This window comes from Saccostrea cucullata, unplaced genomic scaffold, assembly GCF_032062105.1.
Source record: "Saccostrea cucullata isolate Sc308-1 unplaced genomic scaffold, CSIRO_AGI_Scuc_v1 ctg1, whole genome shotgun sequence".
NCBI classification, from domain to species: Eukaryota; Metazoa; Mollusca; class Bivalvia; order Ostreida; family Ostreidae; genus Saccostrea; species Saccostrea cuccullata.
In genome coordinates, this window is record NW_026920581.1 from 85,121 (window position 1) to 109,108 (window position 23,988).

The following is a 23,988-nucleotide window of genomic DNA, read 5'->3' on the forward strand; positions in this document are numbered from 1 at the left end:
AAGTGATAGATTGTACAATTTATCGAAAGTGATTCAAGGCCCTTGGGCCTCTTGTTTAATTTAGGATCGAATTGAATGGGAACTGCTAGGGTATTCGGAACTCATCGGCTTATACGTAACTGGTACAATGTAAAATGAGTACCTATGTTAACTTGCAAAATAATTTTTTGGGGGGAAGGCTGAACTTTTATGAAACAATATTTAATTCCACACGTCATTGAACTAGCTTGACTAAAAACTTAGATTTTGATATAATTCCTTGTATATTTATAACACGACCGAATCGGTTTCTTATTCAGAACTGGTCAAACTGGTCAAATAACGTATTGTAAGTAACAAACAATGAATTGCAGGCAAATCAAGGAACATATTATCTGGTCTTCTGATGAAACTGGTAAAAAACAGTAAATTACTGAAGGATACAGAGACTTTGAGGGAGTTGACCCACTGTCTGGGTGTAATAGGTCCTATTGATCTTATGATACTAGCACTACCTACTTCTGATGTGGAAGAGACTGGAGCCATGCATAACCTTTTGCAGATTATGGAACTTTTAGACCAGCATCTTATTGACAAAGAGTGAGTTAAGCCATTTTTAGGTCACGTGAGTCACTGATACGACCTATTGCTATCTGTTTTTGTCCATCATCGTGCGGATGTGTGTTGTGCATAAACTTTTCACATTTTTGACTACTTCTCAAGAACCAAGGGGCTATAGTTTCAACCAACTTGTCACACAGTATCCTTTGGTAATGAAGATTCAAGTTTGTACAAATGAAGGGCCAATCCTTTTTCTAAACAAATGAAGGGCCAAACCTTTTTCCAATGGGAGATAATTAAGAATTAATGAAAATTAATGGTATCTTTTAAGAATCCTCTTTTCAAGAACCGCTGGGTCAAGAAAGTTGAAACATATGGGAACATCATCAGGTAGTGTAGATCAGCATTTGCTTAAATCATGGCCCCCCTGGGGTAGGGCGGGGACACAATGAATGATTAAAATTTTACATAGGAATACATTGGAAAAATCTTCTTCTCCAGAACCACTGGGCAAGATGGATGATTCTTATGTGGAAACATCTTCAGGTGGTGTTGATTTTTAAAAGTTTGTTTAAATTATGATCCTCAGGGGGTAAGGTGAGGCCACAATGGACAATGAAAGTCTTACATTGGATTATGTAGGAAAAATCTTGAAAAAAAAATTCTTATCTCGAAAAACAGAAAAACCATGATTGATTAGACATGTAAGCATCCTTAGATAGTATATATTCATGTTATTCAAATCATGCCTTAAGTGATAGAGTGGGGCCACAGTGAATGTTCAAAGATCTCCACATGTCTTATTTATATAGAAACAGCTCTGGATAATGTTTAATGTCAAAACTGTTCAAATCTTGATCCCCTGGGGTAGAAAGGGGCTGGGATGCAACAGGTGATTAAAGTTTTAGTTAAGGAATTTATAGGAAAGATCATTTGAAAATCTCAAAAACAACAAAAACATGATGAGCATTTTAATTTAATTTAATTTTGGTCAATGTAACACTTCATTTGATGGGATAAAAATCTGTAACCCAGGTTTGTTTTTGAGGCTTTCAATTTATACTCTATGGATCCTATATGGATTGTTGTTTATACTCAGGTGGCCGTTAAGGCCCTTGGGATTCTTTATTCATTTAAATCAAAACATTAATTACAGCATCGTACATAGCATTGACAATTTGTACATATTGATACCAAACATGATCTGTAAGTATTTGTCCAGCAATAGTCGTCATATTGACATTTAAGCTGTTGTAATGCATAATTTCTGAGTTTTCATTTTTCCTCTAACTTTAATACTGACTCAAAGTAAAAATTAAATTAGTGTCTCGTCTTGTAATCAATTTTTACCTTTTGTTTGTCTTTTAATTATCAGAAGATCATCAATGTTAGTTATTATACACCCGCTCCGAAGGAGAGGGGGGTATACTGTTTTACCCTTGTGTGTCTGTCCGTCTGTCTAGCTGTCCGTAACAAGTTTGTCAGTGCATCTGTCCATTTCATACATAGCAAATTTTGGTCGCAGTTTTCTCAGCAACTACTCATCGCAGATGCTTGAAATTTTAACACAATCTTCTCTGAGGCATGGGATACATTTTTGTTCAAATCCAATGTCAACTTCCTGTTTGTCAGTGCATCTGTCCATTTCATACATAGCAAATTTTGGTCGCAGTTTTCTCAGCAAGTACTCATCGCAGATGCTTGAAATTTTAACACAATCATCTCTGAGGCATGCCATATGGTGGGATACATTTTTGTTCAAATCTGATGTCAACTTCCTGTTTGTCGGTTTGTCTGTCCGTTTCATTCATAACAAATTCTTGTCACAGCTTTCTCATCAACTATTCATAGCAGATGTTTGAAATTTTAGTACACTCTTTGTTGAGGCATGCCATATGGTGGGATTTAAATCTTGATCTGAATCTGATGTCAAATTCATATTTTTCTGTGCCCTTAATTGAACTTGTGTATATTAAAATGATAGTGTTTATTCACATCAGAGCGGGGGTATTACTAGTAAGCATTGGCTGACAGATGTCTTGTTTTGATAGCAGATAAGCAAAATATTATTAATTATAAATCAAGTATCATCTTGCAGTATAAGTGTCACCTGAAAAAAAAATCCCATTCCTTGATTTAGGTGTCTTCTGCCTGGGGCCTTTTAAATGTCCAGGTAAAGGTGTTAATTATATAACCTTATGTATACATAACCACTTTGAAGTATTGAAGGTAAATTCCTATTGAATATGCATAGCGGGACTGCATTTTGACTTAGAGGGATCAAGGGTTTTTAAGAGATGGTATATCATAATTTTCAACCTAAATCATTTGTAAAAGGTCAAGGTGACGTGCAAAAAAAGTTTTGTTCTTTATGGCCATATTTTGTAATGGAGAAACATAGCAATCTCTTTGAAACTGAAGGATTGCCTATCACCAGAAAGTTTGTTGTAGATGTAACCTTCACACATGGTCACATGTGTAGGTTAAAGGTCACATGAAGAAAAGCCCATGTGAAAAAAATCCTCAAACAAATCACTTTAATGTGGTATATTGTTTTTGCCTTGGTGGAATGTGGTATATTGTTTTTGCCCCAAGGTCATATGGCAACTTTCAAATCACTAACAAATCATTTTTTAACAAATTGTAAGCAAATCACCCTGAAATCATAACGAAATCACTTTAATGAACATGAAGAAATCACTAGTATGCTTACTCGCAAAAAATCACTCTAAATAAATTGCATATACAAAGGTTTCATTTCAAATAAATTGCAAACAAATCATTTCAGTTTAACAAATCACTTATGCGATAGTAATGCTCCGGCGTCCGCATACACACATGTGTGTCTGTGTCTGTCTGCAAAATGCTACTCCTCCTACAGTTTTGGTCTAATTTCAATATAACTTTGCACACAAGTAGAATACACTAAGATGCATAATTCTGTGTATCGATTTTTGATTTCCATGAACGGTGTTGCCGTGGTTACTAAAAATAGAAATTTCTGTGAAATTCTTTCAAAATGCTACTCCTCCTACAGTTTTAACCTGATTTCAGTATTACTCGGCACACAAGTAGAATACACGTAGATACATAATTCTCTATATCTTTTTTTGATTTCGATGAACGGTGTTGCCGTGGTTACTAAAAATAGAAATTTCTGTGAAATTCTTTCAAAATGCTACTAAACAGTTTTAACCTGATTTCACTATTACTTGGCACACAAGTAGAATACACGTAGATACATAATTCTGTATATCTTTTTTTGATTTCGATGAACGGTGTTGCCGTGGTTACTAAAAACAGAAATTTCTGTGAAATTCTTTCAAAAATGCTACTCCTCCTACAGATTTGGTCTGATTTCAGTATAAGTTGGCAAACAAGTAGAATACACTAAGAACATAAAGAGACTTTATCAACGATCATTATTCTATTTAATGCTGTTTATAAAGTTTCAAATCCCAGCTGCTTAAGTACTTTCTCTTCCTTTGCTATAAGTTCAAACCAGTAGAGCTTCAGTCTCGACAGAGACTTCTGGTTTATTTTTTCAAATTCCCTTTAAAGCATGAAGACAGTTCAAGCAACATCACAGGTCCTGAAAAAGATATTTAGCACAAAAGCAGGGATTGATCTTGCAAACAAGATGAAAACTTCAAACAAAGTAGAATTGGTCCAAAAACTGCAACCATTTCTTCCAAAGAAAAAGGTAAATTTTGAGAAAGTCCAGAATATTATAATTAATGAATATCTAACATTTGTGTACTGCCAAACAAAATGCAAGATATCAGTTAATGTACTTGTTTTCTCACGATATTTTAACAACAATGGGTTGCAAGTTGTGTAAGTGAATGATTTTGTATTTTTTTTAAAACTGTATGTAAGAGTTGCATATTACATATACAACTAATATTTGTCCTTCTTATACTAATTTTTATAATTTATTGGAACTATACTGTTTACCACATATGCTGTATATCAGTGCGGTAAAATGTAAACAATATTGTCTGTCATTTAAAATCACCAGTGTTTCATTACACACTTGTCTAGATCGAAGAAACAAGGTTTCTCAAAGAAAACATTTCAGTACAAGAGAAATTCTCAGTCGCTCACGAATCGCTGGGCAGTAGGTAGGATTAATTTAGACCATTATTATGATGCTAATCGATCTACTGCGGATGAGACTGGACACGATGACAACATAATGTAACTGTTCCAGAACCGATAGGTACAGTGATGTTCCTGTCTCTTTCGGTGACTCAGAAAATTCATGACTATAAATTAGTACAAACTCTTTTTCTATAGGTGATAGGCCCTAATATACATAAATCTTTTGGCACGAATATTGTTGCCTACATAACTGCATAACACTGATAGAAAGATCATATTATTTATTGAGCATTTTACATTATAACATCATACTTTTAATAAGTGAACAGAAGAGTTGGTCTCTCCCCAGGAAAAAAAAACACTAGGAAATTTTAAAGAAAAGCCGTTGCAAGAACAAAGAATGCAAAGTGGAAAAGAATGCATCTGAATTCAAGGCCAAGTAGTGGGATTTTTAAATTTAAAGCTATAATAAGTATTACTTCACCTCCAACCTCTTTTGATCTACCTCCATCTGTCACATTATTTTCCTAGAGCTTTCCTGTATCATAATTTTTTAGCTCTACTGGTCAGAGACCAGAAGAGCTTATGCGATGGTAATGCGTCTGTCGTCCATTTCTGTCTGTCTGTCTGTAAATTTTGTCCGTCTGTCTGAATCTTAAACAATTTTTCAGAATGCTACTCCTCCTACAGTTTTGGTCTAATTTCAATATAACTTGGCACACAAGTAGACTAGTTAATGATACATAATTTATGTATCGGTTTTTGATTTCGATGAACGGTGTTGCCGTGGTTGTAAAAATAGAAATTTCTGTGAAATTTTTTCAAAATGCTACTCCTCCTACAGTTTTTGTCTGATTTCAATATAACTTGGCACTCAATATTTGACTACACTAAGATACATAATTTCGGTTTTTGATTTCAATGAACGGTGATGCCGTGGTTACCAAAAATAGAAATTTCAGAAATTCTTTCAAAATGCTACTCCAATACAGTTTTGGTCTGATTTCAATATAATTTGGCACACAAGTAGACTACACTAAGATACATAATTCTGTGTATCGGTTTTTGATTTCGAGAACGGTGTTGCCGTGGTTACTAAAAAAAAATTTCTGTGAAAGAGAAATTCTACTCCTTCTACAGTTTTGGTCTGATTTCAATATAATTTGGCACACAAGTAGACTACACTAAGATACATAATTCTGTGTATCGGTTTTTGATTTCGATGAAAGGTGTTGCCGTGGTTACTAAAAAAAGAAATTTCCATGAAATTCTTTCAAAATGCTCCTACAGTTTTGGTCTGATTTCAATATAATTCGGCAAACAAGTAGACTACACTAAGATACATAATTCTATGTATCAGTTTTTAATTTCGATGAATGGTGTTCCCGTAATACTAAAAATAGAAATTTCTGTGAAATTCTTTCAAAATGCTACTCCATAACCTACAGTTTTGGTCTGATTTCAATATAACTTGGCACACAAGTAGACTACACTAAGATACATAATTCTGTGAATCGGTTTTTGATTTCGATGAACGGTGTTGCCGTGAATACTAAAAATAGAAATTTCTGTTAAATACTCTCAAAATGCTACTCCAAATAACAGTTTTAGTCTGGTTATAATATAATGTGGCATGCAAGTAGACTACACTAAGAACATAAAGAGACTTAATCAAGGATCATTATTCTATTTATTGCTGTTGAAAAGATTCAATTTCTAACTGCTTAAGTACTTTTCTCTTCCTTTGCTATAAGTACAAACCAGTAGAGCTTCAGTCTCAAAAGAGACTTCTGGTTTCTCTACAAATTCAAAGCAAAATAAATGGTTCTCAGGATTTATTTTCACGGGTGATTAATTTTTGTGTTTTATTTTTTTTATTTTTGTGTTTACCCCCTAAATTTCAAATCAATGCAGATTTTTTTGATTGTCTGTAAAATGATTTCAGAGTATTTGTTGATATACCATATAAAGGGTAATTTTTACGAATTTTGGCTGAAATAAGGTGATTTAAATTTTTACGTGTTAATTTTTTATGCATTGAGCATGTCCGTAAAAATTAAAATCATCGGAGGTGAAATTCCAGATCAATATGTTTTAGCGTTTTGAATGCGTTTACATACAAATAGACCTAATGCATCTGAAAAACCCGATGTAAAAATCAAAATGAATTATTCTCGCGATATCGAATGTTGATTCCTTAAATTATGATATGTTTGTTCATTGAATTACCTTTGTATATCATGTGCCCTTCTTAGATTTCTGGTTTTTTTTTCTAAAATTAAAACACAATTTGCTAAGTATCTGCTATCATTATTGATGAGCACCACATACATCTATACGGGAAATATAAAGAGAGACAACTCAATTCATCATGATTACTTGACACTAATATAGTGTGTTAAAAAGTCACATTTTTATTGAATGCAAACAAAACAGAAGAAAGGGTCAACGACTTTGACAACCGGGTATAATTTTAGATCTGAACTAATTAAATCATTATCAGAAGTAATGCATCTTGTAAAAGTAACCAGGTAAAAAAAGCCGTTATACGGTATGTGTAAGAGAAAAAAACTACAATGGACAATTTCTGCATTTAAATAAATTTTGAAAATACAGTGGGTGCAACGTTATTATTGACAAACCAAACGAAACCTACCGAAACGAAACGAAATCAAGACGAAACGAAACGAAATCAAAACGAAACCTGCCGAAACGAAACAACACTATCAAAATGTTTTGTTTTTTTTTTTAATCAAGGTACATGTATATAATTATAAATGTATAAATGTGTAACTACATGTGGACTTTTTTTTTTACTTCAAATAAAATTCATATACTTCAAGCACTTGTTAATATAAAATTTAATTACCGATAAATTATGCTCCCTTCTCAGTCTAATGATGCATTTACATGTTTGCAAGCTGCAAATATGCACGAGCGTACTATGCATGTTTAGTTTCAATATGTGCATTATTTTCTAATTAATTTTTATATCTTACTCTTATTTTCAGTCCTTATTTATCTAGATTCAACATATCTATCAAAATTGATGTGTTACATGTAAAGGCTCGTTTATGTACGGGTCGAAATAAAGTCACTGTACTGTTGTATTGCGATTGTCTTAAAACATAGGATAAACCAGAGACTTAGAGTATTTAGTATTCCATTCCAAGGAGTCTGGTTTTTTTTGGTTCAATTATACATGTAACTCCAACCGAAATCTTGTGTATCCTTTCTACGTACATACGGTCCTATTTTTATCGAGGTAATTTTGGAGGAAGAAAGGAGTGGTTTGCAATAAAGAGGCTTGACCATAGACGTCTTAAACGATTTAACTGACAAGTAAAAAGTCTCTCGAAGCGAACGATGTCATTTTTAAGTAGGTAAATTATTCAGTAAGATATTAACAAAAGATGACATAGGTGTCGGAAGCGGCGGGGAGGGGGGGGGGGTTAGCCTCCATCCCCACTTTCTTGCAAAGATATATATTACATAGGAATTGAAAACTGGGGTTTACCTTTTTTTGGTTAAGCCCCTCCCCAACTTTCAATTTCCTTCCGACGCCAGTGTAGGAACTTGAAGCGAAACAATTGCCTGTGGTGCTTGAACTATATAAATTTCATATGAAGTAAAAATAGACCATATAAACATTCTGAAAGTTTTGTTTTGTTTCGTTTCGGCAGGTTTCGATTCGTTTCGTTTCGTTTCGGTAGATTTCGTTTCGTTTCGGCAGATTTCGTTTCATTTCAGTTCGTTTCGTTTCTATTTCGTTTCGCATTTTACCGGTACCCTTTTTTTTTATTATTGATTTAAATCCAAGTAAAATGAAGTGCAATTTACATAATTGAATGCAGAACGAATTAATTATCGCTCCTAAACAGGCAATATAGTAAGTCGTACATGTACAATATTATGTTCTCGTCAAATAGCGCGATCAATATTGTGATAAACCGTACTTAGATCTTTAACGTTTTTTTCTCTGATTTTCATTCTTGTTTACTGCTAATTATGGTCAAGATATTTTTAAGATCACTACATCAAAAATAAATATTTTTACAAATAAATAAACATTTTTCAATGCTTACATAAATATTTAGTCGAGGAATATACATGCACACGACATGATTTTCGGGGTTTTGTCTATCTGTGTTTATATCTGGAGCTTACTTTTAATTAATCTTTAGATTTCTGCAAATTAAAAAAAGTTAAATAATTGGCAAGTTCACTTTTAGAGATTCACAAACATTGAATCAATGGAAACATATGGATATAATTTGTAATTTGTCATTCCATGCTGCCAATTTTTTCAATCGTATCCCCCTTTCTGCATATCATTAAATGCAATTTAATTAATTAATACGGTCCACATACACGTACATCTTCTGATGGAAGGAAAAAAATCCGTTTTCTTAGGTCGGAGAATTACCTTACCTAAATAATTATTTATAATCTAAATATTAAGTCTTGCGTGTATTTAGTTACAGAAATATCCATTTTTGTTTTTTTCAAAGTCTATGAAATAATTTTGATAATTCATTGAAATCTAAAATCAGTATTAAGCCGTATGTGGTTTTGAAAATATCAATTCCTAAATATTTTGAACTATTTTGAGTGCATTTGCAGTAGCAATTGTGTAAGATCATGTAAAGTGTAGAATCGTGTGCGTGAATGAAGGATCATTCGTGTAACAGGTTTAATCGTGCGTTAATCGTGTAAAATCATTCGTGTAAGTTGTCAACAATAACGTTGCAGCCACTGTACCAACAAGACTTATGGCTAAAACTGAGAAACATTTTTTTTGACATGGAAGTTCATACAGTAAAGTTACAACAGATATTTAGAATTTTCTTCCATTTAAGATGATATCATTACACGAGGAACTGACAGAAAAAAATCTTCATTAATATGGCAAATTAAGAGAAATCAGTAATTGGCAATGAACCCATAATAAAAACGTTATGTACAAACAGTGTGTAAGCGTTTTACTAAAAAGAGATCTCTAGAGAATTTAAAAGAACTCTTCATCAGTAAATAGAAAATTTAATACATATATATTAATTTATGCGAAATCGATTTTTCCTTCCGAAATGGAAATTGTCTTCGCAATTACTAGTAAGAATATTCCTAGTCATTAAAACACTTTTAAATCGGTATTTTGTAGAAAAATCAAACACTGAGTTAACCTCAATTAATATTATTAGCGAAGTCGTACTTGTATTATTCAACCCATTATGCATGCAGTAATGCTTATCTATGATTGCTTATGCGTAATTGTATGCCCATTTGAAATTTTTAATGTGTATTTTGTAAAATTCATTGTGTATTTCAGTAAATATGCACCTTATCTGGAGCTTTGCACAATATCAAACATTTTGAAATTTATGTTCTTTTTCATGCTCTAGATTCTTGCTCTTTGTTAGATCAAATGTCAAAATATGTACAAGGTAAAGCAGTGTTAAAATGTACTTACAATGCACATTATGCTGTAGATGTTTCAGCTTTACAAAGGTTATTTGACACTGTTCATTTTTGTGATGATGAACATTCATCCTGTACATTTACATTTCAGTGTGCTTTGAGTGTCCATTACAGATTGATAATCAAAGTAGTGAGACGGTACTGAAAGACGGGGTCAAAATAATCTTCATGTTAGATTTCACAAATGTGATTTTTATGGCGTCGAGCTTTAGCTCGATGCACATCTAGCTATGAGGAAATCTCTGACTGCTCACCGCTTTCTTTATGCGCCAAATAATATAGTACTTGAACCAAGACCTTGTATCTGGCGTAGGAATATACATGCCACTTTTTGCGTTTATTCCATAAATTGCTCGGTTGCCAACTCACCCACTTTTGTCGGATTACTTTTCGACCCTTAACCTGATTTTTTTATGACATGGCGCGTCATGCTTATAGCCCAATTTCAGGATTTGGTTCGTAAATTAGGTTGTACTTTTAACTTCCAGTTACAACCCAAGCTTGATCTACATAAACAATGCCGATGGCTATATGTGCAGTAGGTCAGTAAATTATCAGTGCAGGTGTAAACAATTAACTGGGATTGTTTTGACAAATCAAATTTTAATATGTATTCCAATAGAACAAGATTATTATCAGGACCAGCAGGAACAAATTGAACAAAGAGAAATAGAAACGATATTTATGTACATGTCAAGGAATCTCGGAGAACAACTTTCATTCCATAAAATATAGTGATTGAAGGCAATGTAGATCTTACTGTACATTTAGTACACATTACACTAGTTAATTAAATCAATTAGGCCAAACATAGAGGAAAAGTAATTTCAAACCCCCTAAAATTGGAATTTCAAGTTTAGCACCAGGGACCTATATGCTAACCCTTGCACAAGTAACAATTTAAAAGCAGGGGTTAGAGTCGGACTCTCAGATTAATGAGATGAATGCTTTTATTTCATAAATGCTCAATTCGGGGTATTTTATCTACAACTAAGCTATATAATTTTATAGACATATACATGCTTTGAAATCCAGCACTGTAATTTAACAGTTTCAATGCCATATCTAAAGCGCGGCGCCATTGTGGCGCTTCAGGCCCTTGATTTAAATAGAGTTTTCATAACAAATTAATCTTTTTATTAATATACGAAACACAAAACTGTGAATAATGTATCTTCACATTTTTCATTAATATTTTTCTGGAAGTAAACAATGGATGATACGTACGCAATCCTAATACTACGCAGGAGAGTACTTTGTTTACTAGTGTGATTAACAATTAATTTTTTCAGTTTAAAATTTGCAAATTGCGTCATTAATTTGAGTAAAAAAAGTTCATATCACTTTCTTCAGTTTGATACAGAATGTTTGTATTTTGAACAAAACAACTTCTGCACTCTTTCATATAGCGTAGATTTAATTCATGTGTTCTCCCCATGGCTTCCGTTTTGCTTGACTGACAGTAAACTAATAGATGGGGTCACGTGACCCTGTCTAAAAATGCCCTAAGTGTCAGAAAGGAAAGGAGGGTGGCAGGTAGTGGCAGAGACTTTAATTATTAACACATTCTAGAAGCCCTGATGGAATTCATAAAGACACTTTCTTTAAAGTCATTGACAAACACTTTCCAGTGAGAGAAAGGCACATCGGATTCTGAAAAGTGGATTAATGACAACATATTGTCGGAAATGCTACAGCGTGACCTTCTACATTGAAAAGCACTCAAATCTAAATCCGATGTGGATTGGAATGCTTGCAAAGTGGCATGTAACCATGATCTAGATCAATGAAGCAAAACACAAATTTGTAAACGATGTAATTGAGCAGGCACACACTAAGCCAAGAATATGTGGGATTGTATAAAGGAGTTTCTTCTCTCGAAACGAACTCAATCCACAACAACACATTGGTGAAACAATTACATGTCCACAAGAAATCACAAATAAATTCAATGACTTCTTTCCAATATTGGACATAAATTTGCTTCTAATTTCTAATTTTCGGGGTCCACATGAATCCAACCCAGAAATTTCTTGACAACCCAAAAAAAAACAAAACAAAAAAAAAAAAAAAACACACACACACACACAAACTCGCCCTAACATCAAAAACCTATTTCCGGGGGGTTGGGGGTAGTCGATGACTTCTATTGCCTCAAATCTTTCACTTTTCATACCCATCTCACACAAATTCGCGTTTACCGGGGGGGGGGGGGGGGGGGTCTGTGTTTTCCAAGGGTGGTCCAAGGTAACTTTTTTCTTGCTCTAGTATATACATCTAATAACCTTGCAAATTCCAGGGGGGTCCAGACCCCCCCGACCCCCCTCTAGATCCGCCCATGAAAAGGGTCGTTTTCCATACCTTTGTTAATGAAAGCTTTGTTATCCATGAAGTACTTTTTATGTCTAACTCAAAAGCCACAAATTTAGATAAAATTTCTGTTAAAATCCTAAAGCAAAGTGTATATTTCTACAACAGGTAGGGCGTACGTAATACTATATACATGTAACTCTCTGAAATTAGAGTAACTTTGGCGTAATTGGTTACAAAGAGTTTAATCCAAATGGATCAGTAAAATGGTCCTCGGCACTGAGAAAGTGACCTGGAAAAAAAGGAGGTTATATTTTGCTCCTATGTATTGAGCGCACCCCTTATTTTGAATAATTTTCTGCCGAAAAAAGTGCAGTCAATACATGTGTCTTTACGGTAATTCTTTAAAATCCTCTGTGGTCCTGGGTATTGAGCAGGTAAACTACCTATATACATCTACTAGATGAACAGCCGTGCAGGCCCGGGAAATTGAATTTATATACAATTACCATTTACAACAGAAAATATATTATAGTTGTAAATTGTATTTTTTACTGACAGGAATAAATACTTTGTTCAAAATCCCGCATTATGTAGATGTACGTCACCACCCCCACCCACTTTTTGTGAAAACTTTAAAATAAAAATTTCTTTTAATTGATATTTATATGTGAAACCTCATACATTGTTATGAATATACACAATTTACAAATGATTTTTTTTTTTGGGGGGGGGGGGTGCTGTGGGGTGGGGTGCACAACTGGTTATAAAGTAAAAATGCATTTTCTCTTTGTTACCCTGATCTACCTCTGGGTATTAAGTAACCAAAGTAACAAGCTATTTATAATAAGTGTATAGTTATCATAAGCTGTAAATGGCACCTCTTTCAAAATTGTGAATTTCATGGCCTTTGGTTTAAACACGAAGCAATTCAATTCATGGAAAGTTGTTACATGATACTCAGGTGACCTATAAGGCCTGTGGGCCTCTTGTTTTATTATGGCCTATTAATCTAGGCATTTTTTTTTATTTTCACAAATGAAAATGATGTCATCATGCAGCCTTCAATGTCTTATTTATTCAAATTTGGACTATATCATATATAATATTGCTAATTCAATAGCGGAGTTTGATTATCATCAGTGGGTTTTTTTTAACTCTGAGTATTAAAATATGCACCTTAAAGATAATCATTATTGCAGTGCATGCTGTTGATTAAGGAAGAGAGTCTGGCATATTTACTAGCTGCAGAACTGTAGCTCTCCAAGAAAAATATATACTGTATATATACATATATATATATATTGACACACCGGAGAGCTACAGTGCCACCCATTGAAAAAACTATATATTTATTGTGCACAAAAATGTGCACTCGATTCTGGTTTAATTCTTCCAAATTTTTTCCTCAATAGCAAAAAAGCTAGATTTCAAAAAAGTTCTTACTCCTCTATCAATTTCTCTCATAGTTTACGTATGAAGCGCGTTGAACCGAATTCTCTTACAAATCAAAATGGCAGTATAAAAATGCGAAGTTTTCGATGATCTTAAATTCAGGGCCAGGAGGGCTATTAAAAACAATTACAGTGAAGCCTCATTTATCCGGACGCGACGCTTTGGTTCCTAGTCAATTTGTCCAGATATGTGAAGCATCCGGATACCTGAATTACCAGTTAAACAAGAAAAAATAACGTTTAAAAATTCCGTTCCCATGACAAATCGTCCAGATACTGAAGCATCCGGATATCTGGCATCTGGATAACTGAAGGTCCACTGTATTAAGAATGTTTTGTTGTGGAAACATTGAAAGAATATGTTACGAACACACGGTTAGTAATATTTTGATATGACAGTTTTAAAAATTCGGAGAAATAAATTTAGAAACAGCGCACTTTTTTGTGCGCAATAAATATACAGTTTTTTCAAAGGGTGCCCCTGTAGCTCTCCGGTCTGTCAATATATATTTTTTTCAGAGAGCTACAGATCTGCAGCTAGCATTTATACATATGATAAGAGCAATTGAAATTTCAACATTTTTTGAACACAAATCAAAATATGTTTTCACAATCATTCAAAACAAGTTAAAAATATCCACAAAAAACAATATCATACATCTCATTTATACAATACATCTCTGGCCTTCTCGGGGGCTACTCACATATAGAAAAAAATAAAAATATGACTTCCTGGGTTGACACCATTAGGAATTTATAGCTAAAACTGTAACCATAGAAACCTGGGTTGACACCATCAGGTTGTGTATGGGGGTACCCAGGTTGACACCATCAGGATTACATGAAAGGACCTGGGTTGACACCATCAGGTAGCTATTATTACATAATGCAGAAAAAAATTATCTGAATTGGGGGAAAACAGGCAGTAAAACAGGCCTATATCAACAATTGTGAGAGCCCCAATAATGGTATGTACATGTACATGTACAATTAAAACATTTCTGTAACATTTACAAAAGGTGCAGTATCACTGTATGGGGAAGGTGGGTGGGATAACAAAAAACACAGAGTGTGTACATCCAGCTGAAGTTAGAACAAAGGAATGATGATGGTGATTGAAATTTGATGTGGATTAATTAGTTTGGGGGATCATGTGGCCACCGACCCCTCGGGATGTTGCTGTCCCTCGCGCGATGCATTACCTAATATGGACATGAAATACTGGTTCCTAAGACAGATAATCTTTCTAAAAATAGCTTCTTTGTCTATTAGTGTTAAACAATGATTGTTTTTACAAGTTGGATTAGATTTACATGACTTTAACCATATTAACACTACAATTCTTTCTACATGGATTCACCCAATGAATGTTTAATTAGTAGCACAATAATTAACAAAATGTATAGGGATAAAAAACTTGAAAGTTATGTATAAGCAAATTTTTTTCTTACATAAAAAATGTCATTTCATTAATTAATACAATTGAATACAAAAATACATGTATATGACACAACGTTAAGTTCAAATGATTTATTACTATAACATTAATCCTTCAAAATATTCCCTGTGTACTTTGATACACTTTTCAAGTATTCTTAAAGCTCAGCATATTCATTCTTATGTACTCCTTAAAGGCACTGATAGATGGCGCTTCCAATGGCAGATATGGAGTTGCAGTGTCTTCCAGACAGTATTTTCTGTAGTTTAGGAAACTTGTGTGCTATGAAACTTGATAGTTTTCTTGTCCTAATTCCTAAATGATTTAAGGATTTCAGCATTTTAATCCTTGTTTTCTTTTCAGTGAGTAAATGAGGCACCCACCTGACTGTAACTTTCTAAAGTTTTTTTTCTTAGAATTTTTTATGCTGTTCCTGTTGAAATCTGGAGGGCTCTTGCCTCTTCTATTATCATTGTACTCATAGCATCAATATTTCTTGAATCATCAGACTTTTTGGTCTTCCTGTACATGTTAGATTTTTTAGACTTTTTTCTCGGTGTTTGAATTTCTTCAACCATCTGCAGACTGTACTGTGTGAAATCACATATGAATTCCCATGTACAGCTACCATCTCTCTATAGGTGTCTTTTACTGATTTTCCTAGCAATCCACAGTTTTTCATGTAGTATGCTTTATTTCCATTTTCATCTGAGAGGCCATTTTTGAGCTGAAAGTCCCTCACTGTAGTGACTATGCAGTTTTTGAATTGTAAGAATTCGAAAGCTGCAAACTTTCATGCAGTTTTCACAAATTATAGAGAATGAATGGAACTTTAGATCATGAGATACATGTACTGTGTATTTTTTATGGAAAACCATAAGTTGCATTATTCAGTGATTGGGATAAGCTAGGGAGTAAATGTGACAATGGCACACTCCAAGTCAGTGTCAATGTGACATTTCAAAATTCAATGCACCAAACAGACTTTTTAATGGGACATTTCCTAGTTACAAACTATAATTGATTAATTGCTGTTAGAATTTCAGTTGACTTTACTTAATTGAAATTGTCAAATTATTGAATGACGACAGTAAAAGATACAAAATTTATATTTTTGTATATTTAAATTCACAAGTGTCAAGAAATAAATAAACACTACAATTTAATTTCAATTCTTTATTTTTTGTCTCTGATGTTTGACATCTTTAAAATGATTTAAAGCCTGGTTTAGATCTATACTGCTTCCCTCCAATTCATGTTAAATTTTCGTTTTGGTTTTTCCTCAGAGACTGCAGGTACATCATCAGTCTTGCCGTCAGATTCAATCCCTTTCGTTCTGTCAGCATATTATACTTCTTCCAAGTCATTTTCTACCAATTTACTTGAATTCTGTTTGTTAGGATTGTTAGAATTAAGAAAAGGCTGCCCTTTATCGGTAGGAGGTATTTTCTTAGGCAGCATGCTGCACTCCTGACACCAGTCTATTTCGTGCGCATTATCCAATCAGATTAGATACTGGAGAAAAGAAAGTCATAAGAACGCTTTAACTGAACGACATTAAATACTGTGTTTTCAAGCGTAAATTGACAGCGATTGTTGTGGGAAAGACTGCAAGTGCTGGGGGGAAATCTCGAAGTTAAAAAGTATGTAGTGCATCATTTTGCTTCTCTGTCATTTTTTCAATCAGATAAAATAAATGAAGTGCGATTTACACAAATGAAAGCAGAACAAACTAATTATTGATTGGTAATAAGCAATATATTAAGTCGTACAATATTGTGTTCTCGTCTAGTAGCGTGACTTTTTGTGATAAACCGTACTTAGTTAAACCGTGTTCTGTGTTTTATCCCTGATTTTAATAATCTTAACTGCTAATTGTGGTCAAGATATTTTTAGAATTAGTACATCAAAAATAAATATTTTAACAAATAAATAAATAAACGATTCCAGATGCTTACAATTTTAGTCAGCTAGTGTACATGTACACGACATGAGTGTCGGGGTTTCGCTTATAAGTTTTTATCTCTGAAACCTACTTTTAATTATTTTTATAATTTCTGTAAATAAATGATTTGTAAAATAATTGTGGATTTTAGAGATTCACAAATGGAAAGATTGATATAACTTGTAATTTAATTCATTTTCATGTCATTTGTTTTTCAATCTTATCCACCTTTCTGCATATAATAAAATCCTATTCAACATAACTCACGGTCCACCTACTTGTACATCCTCTGACGGAAAAAAGAAAAATCAGTTCTCTAAAGTCGGAGAATTACGTAAATAATTATTTGTAATATACCTGGGTAATTATTTTCAAGCTTTTTGTGATGTGCTGTTGTCAATACACTCTAGATATTTTTTTTTATTTCAGCCTAAAGCTTTGTGTGAGGAGCTACCAGAAATGAATTATAATGAGTCTCTAGGTGCCATAAACCAGGATGAACTTTGGTGGGAAACTGCAGTATCTCATGAATTCTGGATTATAAGATTGACCTCAGCCATTTTAACCAGTGGTGCTGTTAACAATAATCTGTTGTGCTGTCTGAAACCACTTTGTCTTCTGAGAGTAAGTGATCTTAAATGAGATCAAAATGATGAGGAAATGCTGTCCATTAGTTAGTTTTTGCTGTCCAATTTCTTATGAAATACCATATATGAGACTTTGATACATAATAAAAAAACTTATGTCTCTGATGTTTTGGAGGGCCATGTTTACTCTACTCCTATTTTGTATTGTTTTATGGACTTTGATATTGAATACTGTTCATTATTTCCATATCCTTCATTTTCTGCATAAAAGAGTTATGTACACTCTTTTTTCTGGATTTTGCAGGGTCTTTGTTTACTTTGGTTCCTATTTCATAAAAAATTATGGACTTACAGTACCGACCGGACACAACCTATCAGAAAGCAAACCCGGAGCGGACCCCGGGTTCACTCTCTGGGTCCGCTTCGGGTTCTCTCGGGGTCCGCTAGGGCTGACCCCGAGCAAACCCATAGCGGACCCCAAGCGAACCCGAAGTGGACCCAGAGTGAACCCGAAGCGGACCCAGAGAGCGAACCCCAAATTCAGTAGCAGTCCCAGAAAGCGGACATGCGTTCAGTATTTCTTTACGGAGCTGTCAATCAGGATTAGCGATTAACCAATCAGCACGTCGACCAATCAAAATGGCATATCGATCTGCCGATTGGGATAAAAGAACGAATGTGTGATGCTATTCGATATAAATCCAAACATTGTACATACAAACAAAGCATGTGAATGTACACTATAAATTAATTGTGATAATTGTAAAATACTATTTTATATTTATTTATTTTAACTCTCCGGGCCGTATGTTATACGTATTTAGTATCTTTATTTTTTTTTGAAAGCAATTAATAAAATATATATTTTAATTTTCCAGGTAGAATTTTACATGAATAATTAATTATTTATTTTCTTTAGGTTTTTATACCAGTATTTAAAGTCCATTGATAAAATTTAATATAAATTTGGTAAATACATCAGTTGATGCATAAAACAAAAAAAGAAGATAATAATTGGCATTTCAATTTTTGCACTAAAATAAACGAGAAAAGAAAAATAACTGGTCTTTGAAAAATTGTATAATTTCATCATCTCAAGATACAGTACAAGAATATGTCGAGCATACATGTACGTGCCCATTATTCAATTATTTTATTTCTATTGTCTCAATTTACATGTTCCTTCAAATAGAAATTTAACAAAAATATCAACAGGATTTATTAACAAAATCTAGTTTAACGATGAGAATGTACAGTTATGATCCCCCCCCCTTTTTTTGGTCTTGATTTTTCCTGTACTTATTTATATTAAAATATTTAGAAATATTTTTTTTAATAATTTTAAATTAATTACTGTATGTATGTGAAGTATGGGGGTATATTAATATATTCTTATCGGGAGAACAATTATTATTTGTCGTTTAGTTTTTTTTTTATTCTGATTAAAATCATACTCGCTCCATAATTCTGAGCGTAATCTATATAATATATTTATTTTTTTTAAAAATGTGCGGTAAATATTTATTAATAAACTTTCAATGTGTAACTACTATAAATGAAATCTAAATATATGACTTGTACAATTATAGAAATCATAATTCAGTGTTTGTCAAACATTAAAACTTCGATTTAGCAAAACATAAAGAATAACGAATATAATTTAGAACTATTTAACGCTTAAATTTGAAAGGTATTTTGTTTAGAAGCTTTCATCAGTTTCACTAGTACACCATTTGATACATTGAAAATCGATTTAACACCTTTTTCTTCCGCTTCTGTTTTTTTTTTTTTTCCCCGTTATAATTAAGAAAAATAAATGCATAATAGGTCGCTGTTAAATAACTTGGAATTTCTCGGGATTGAAATTCCGAGAATGGTGAAATCATGGAAATAATTATAAATATACGTTGTACGTCGAATTTACAGTTGAATTTTGGAAAATTTATCAATGTTCTCCATAATGTCACTGTTTACATGTACAGTGTACATGTATCGATCGCCGTCAAAACAACAATGGTCGATTCCGCAATTCCACTACTGTAGTGGAATATACAAGGGGCGGGGCTAACTGGCGGCGAGATTAAAGTGGGTCCGCTTCATGCATCAGTGCGTAAAGCGGTCCCGGAAAGCGAACGCCGGGTTTGCTATAGCGGACCCAGAGCTGACCCCGAGCGCACCCAAGGCAGAGCAGTCCCAAAATTTCTGAAAGCGAACCCGGGGTCCGCTTCGGGTTCGCTCTTGTGTTAGGTTGTGTCCGGTCGGTACTGTAGGTCAGTCATAGGTGAGATTCAAACTCACAACCTCCCAATCCTGAAGCGAGCACTCTACTGACTGAGTTGCCATGAACAGTCTGACTTGGATCAATAAATTTCTTTTTTCTGTATTAATTATTTTTTATTCTTTCAATTAGTGTGGAAAGGGTACCCATCCTTGTTTCTTCTAAACTACAACAAATTGTAAAGACTCCATAATATTAGATAGATTTTAACATATTTTTGGATTGTTTATAAATTTTTTACATCAATTTTTATCATTTTTTTCAAAATTTATTGTATTTGAAAGCCAATAAGAAAATTTTGATTGTATTTTACCCAGGAGAATGTTCTGCATAATTTTTTATATTTTCAAATTGTTCATAAAGATTGAAGAATATATTTGAAACTTTTTAAAATACTGAACTAAAATATACATTTTCCCACTTTCCCCCAAATTCTGGTGTATTGTACAGTCATAAAGTTGTAAGATGGTCAGATATATTTTCTTGGGTTACAAAGGCTTCTGAGTACATAAAGATAATTCATTTTCTTAGGAAAAAGTTTGTATGTGTTGTGGGGGGGGGGGGGCTTTCATCTTGATAATTACTTTTCTTGTGTTGTACTGTTAAGTAATTTTTACAAGTATTGCCAGCAGTTATTGCATGGACAATTTATGCTCTATTCTCAAAGCAAAGGAGTTAAAACAATAGTACTGTGTATGTACGTTTGCATCTTTTTCTAAACAGTACCCATTTCTTGTATTTTGCATTGCACTAGCAAAAATTTTCTCATTTCTAATATTTTTTCCTTATCATTTCCTGAAATTTTTTAGGATACCATTTTGGCAATTTAATGTTGACGAAGTAGGCAGAATTTTAAAAGGAATGTTAGATTTATTTAAACCCATTTTCCGGTTAAAAAACATGAAAATACATTCAATACTAAGTCTTTGGTATAATGTTTTGCATGAACTCGTTTACCAGGCAAGTTTTGTTCACTAAATTGAATGTTCACTGAATTTTACATCTGTGAATTCATCAAAAAACAGATTTCCCTCAACAAGGACTGTTATTCCCTCTACCATTTCCATTTTTAAAAAGATTTTTTTTTTTTCAGAGTGAAGTCTGTGAATTTCTTTTACCAATACTGGTATATGACGTTTTAAGTATGGACAATGCTGCTCAAAAAGAAATTCTCTCCCAGCAAATCTCTAAATTCTTCCTACAGCATTGTCGACTATCATCAACAAAATCACAAAGTGGACAAGGTAATGAAAAATATAACTAGATGCTGTCATGAGACAGCAATACCCACACTAAGGTGTTTGTCTCTAAATGCACACTCCTTGAAATTGGGCTTTACCAAGGAAAAAGTCAATATAATTCAATAATTTACATAATACATGTATTCATCAAATTGAGTATAATATGCTCAGGTGACCATGTCACCCATTGGCCTCGATCTTATAGGTATTTCATATTCTTTAAATTCATTACCAGTCTGAAATTAAACAACAGAATTTAATTATAATGATGTAAATTAGGTTTGATAAAGGGGGGGGGTATAAATTTTTGGCCCATAATTGGAACTTTTTAAATCTATTTTCTCATATAGATCAACAACAAATAATATTATTCAAATTAGTGTAAAGCGTTTTTGATGAATTTTTCAAAATGTGTAAACTTTTTTATATTTGATGAGGCAGAAACTCCTTGAAAGCTGCCATATACCCAATCAATTTAGTCAACCCCCACCCCTCTCCCATTAACACACACACACACACACACAAACACACCCTATTTGCCTGTTTTTGGACTGTATTAAATTAAATAAAAGTGCATCAATGATAAGATTGCTTGACATTTTATTCATGAATTTGTGTCAACCTATCCTCCTAAAATTAGGAATAAAAATCATTCAAAGAGATGGACCACATTAAACTATTTGACTATTTGAATGTATTAACATTTTTTTAAAATGTAAAAACAAGTAGTAGTTTGCATACATGAACAAACAGGGGTCTGGGAAGGGGTGAGGGGAAGGATCGAGTTAATATCTCTTTGAATACGTCTTAATGGTTGAAAACTCCTAAAATGAATGTTGACCTCAAATCTGACTTGTCCTCATTATTTTTCAAGTGGTGGTGTCACCATATGAGTGAAAAACTCCTGAAAGGGATGTTTAACAACAAACAAACAAATGACATAAAAACACAATATTGATTTGCGTTAAGAAATATTCAGGGGATTTTTCCATCCTAAATCTTCTTCTCAAGAACAGCAAGGGCATTATTGTCCCCCGTTTTTGGGAAAGGGAGGGGGCATTAAATCTCATTTTTCTGTCAGTCTGTCCATCTCATTGACAGTATGTGAATCTGTCACAATAAGTTTAACCTTGGTCATAACTTTTGAATAATAAGAGATAGAGTTTTCATATTTCACATGTACATTACCACAAAACTTTCTAAATATACTATGATTTTTTAACCCAAGTGAGACCTTGACCTTAAAGTTTTACCTACTTTCCAAAAACTAGCATTTTAAATTGATCATTTTGAAAGAGAAAAGATAGGGCATTCAAATTATACATGTATATTACATGGGCATTCAAATTATACATGTATATTACATGTGAAAAGACTTCTAAATATATCCTGACTTTTGACTCTGTGACCTTGACCTAGAGGTTTAACTTACTTTTCAAAAATATTATATTATATATATAACTTTTGATTGAAAAGAGATAGGACTTTCATATTTGACTTGTACATTACCTGTAACAAAATGTTTCAGAGCATGCTATGATTCTTTCCCCTTTGACCTAATTTTCAAAAATTGACATATGATAGGGGTGCATATTTGACACAAAATCTGCCATATATTATGGCATCCCATTCACTAAAACACAGAAAGCAGAGGACCACAATTCTTTGAATTTGCTTGTATAATCTTGATATGGAAACATCCTCATGTAATGTAGATTCAAGTTTTTTATGCCACGCCATGACTAGGAATTCATGTATAGTTTTTGTCATGTCCCTCCTCCACCCTTCTGTCTGTATTTTCTTCGGGCTCAAAGAAACTTTCTAGATATTTTTATCAAAGTTCATATGTTGATGCATACTGATGTAAACTATCCAACTGCAGCAAAAAATTTTGACCTTGACTTTTCCTTTGACCTTCACTTAACTTTTCTTTAAATTACTGTTTAGCTTTATTTTAAAGAAACCATTCAAGTTGTGTAATGAAACTTCAAATGATGATACATACTGATGTAAGCTTTACAATGCTTTACTCTTTTTTACCTTGACCTTTCCTGTGACCTTGACCTCACTTTTCTAAAATTAATGTCTAGATCAGTTTTGAATAAACAATTCAAGATATATTTATCAAACTTCATATGCTGATACATACTGCTGTAAGCTATTAATGCATCAATTTATTTTGACCTTGAATTTTCCTTTGACCTTTACCTCACTTTTTAAAATATGTGTTTATCTAAGTTTTAAATAAACCATTAATTATATTTTTATCAAACTGCAACTTCACATGCTAATACAGGTAAACTTCGTTATCTCGACATCGGCTGGAGACAATCAAGAAATGTCGAGATATCCGAGGTGTCGAGATATCAGAGTTGAGACTCGACATCCTTAATTTAAAGACCCTATTTTTTTACCATACGGTTACCTGAGGAGGGGGAGTGGTCGAAGTAACAGTGGTGTTATTTACCTGGAGACCCCCAATACCCAAGATGTCAAAAATTTATATATACGTAGCATTACACTGGAAGTCTGTGTCTGGTGATCAGAGTCAACATTCTGTGTTTCGTGTCTAAGTTTGAGTGAAACTACTTGAAATATTTCAATATAAAATTT

General features: G+C 33.3%; 1 protein-coding gene across 2 annotated transcripts in view; it reads left to right on the forward strand.

Annotated features, from left to right (window-relative positions):
• LOC134252051 (serine-protein kinase ATM-like) overlaps window positions 1-23,988 on the forward strand; it is a 294,279-nt gene that overhangs the window by 77,397 nt on the left and 192,894 nt on the right. Inside the window, exons 6-9 of one of the 2 annotated variants that reach the window (XM_062734480.1) lie at window positions 354-579; window positions 4,102-4,243; window positions 17,699-17,893; window positions 21,228-21,378. In XM_062734480.1, coding sequence (XP_062590464.1) covers window positions 354-579; window positions 4,102-4,243; window positions 17,699-17,893; window positions 21,228-21,378 — 714 coding nt within the window. The remainder of the gene's footprint in view (window positions 1-353; window positions 580-4,101; window positions 4,244-17,698; window positions 17,894-21,227; window positions 21,379-23,988) is intronic. The other variant, XM_062734485.1, reaches the window with a different exon arrangement.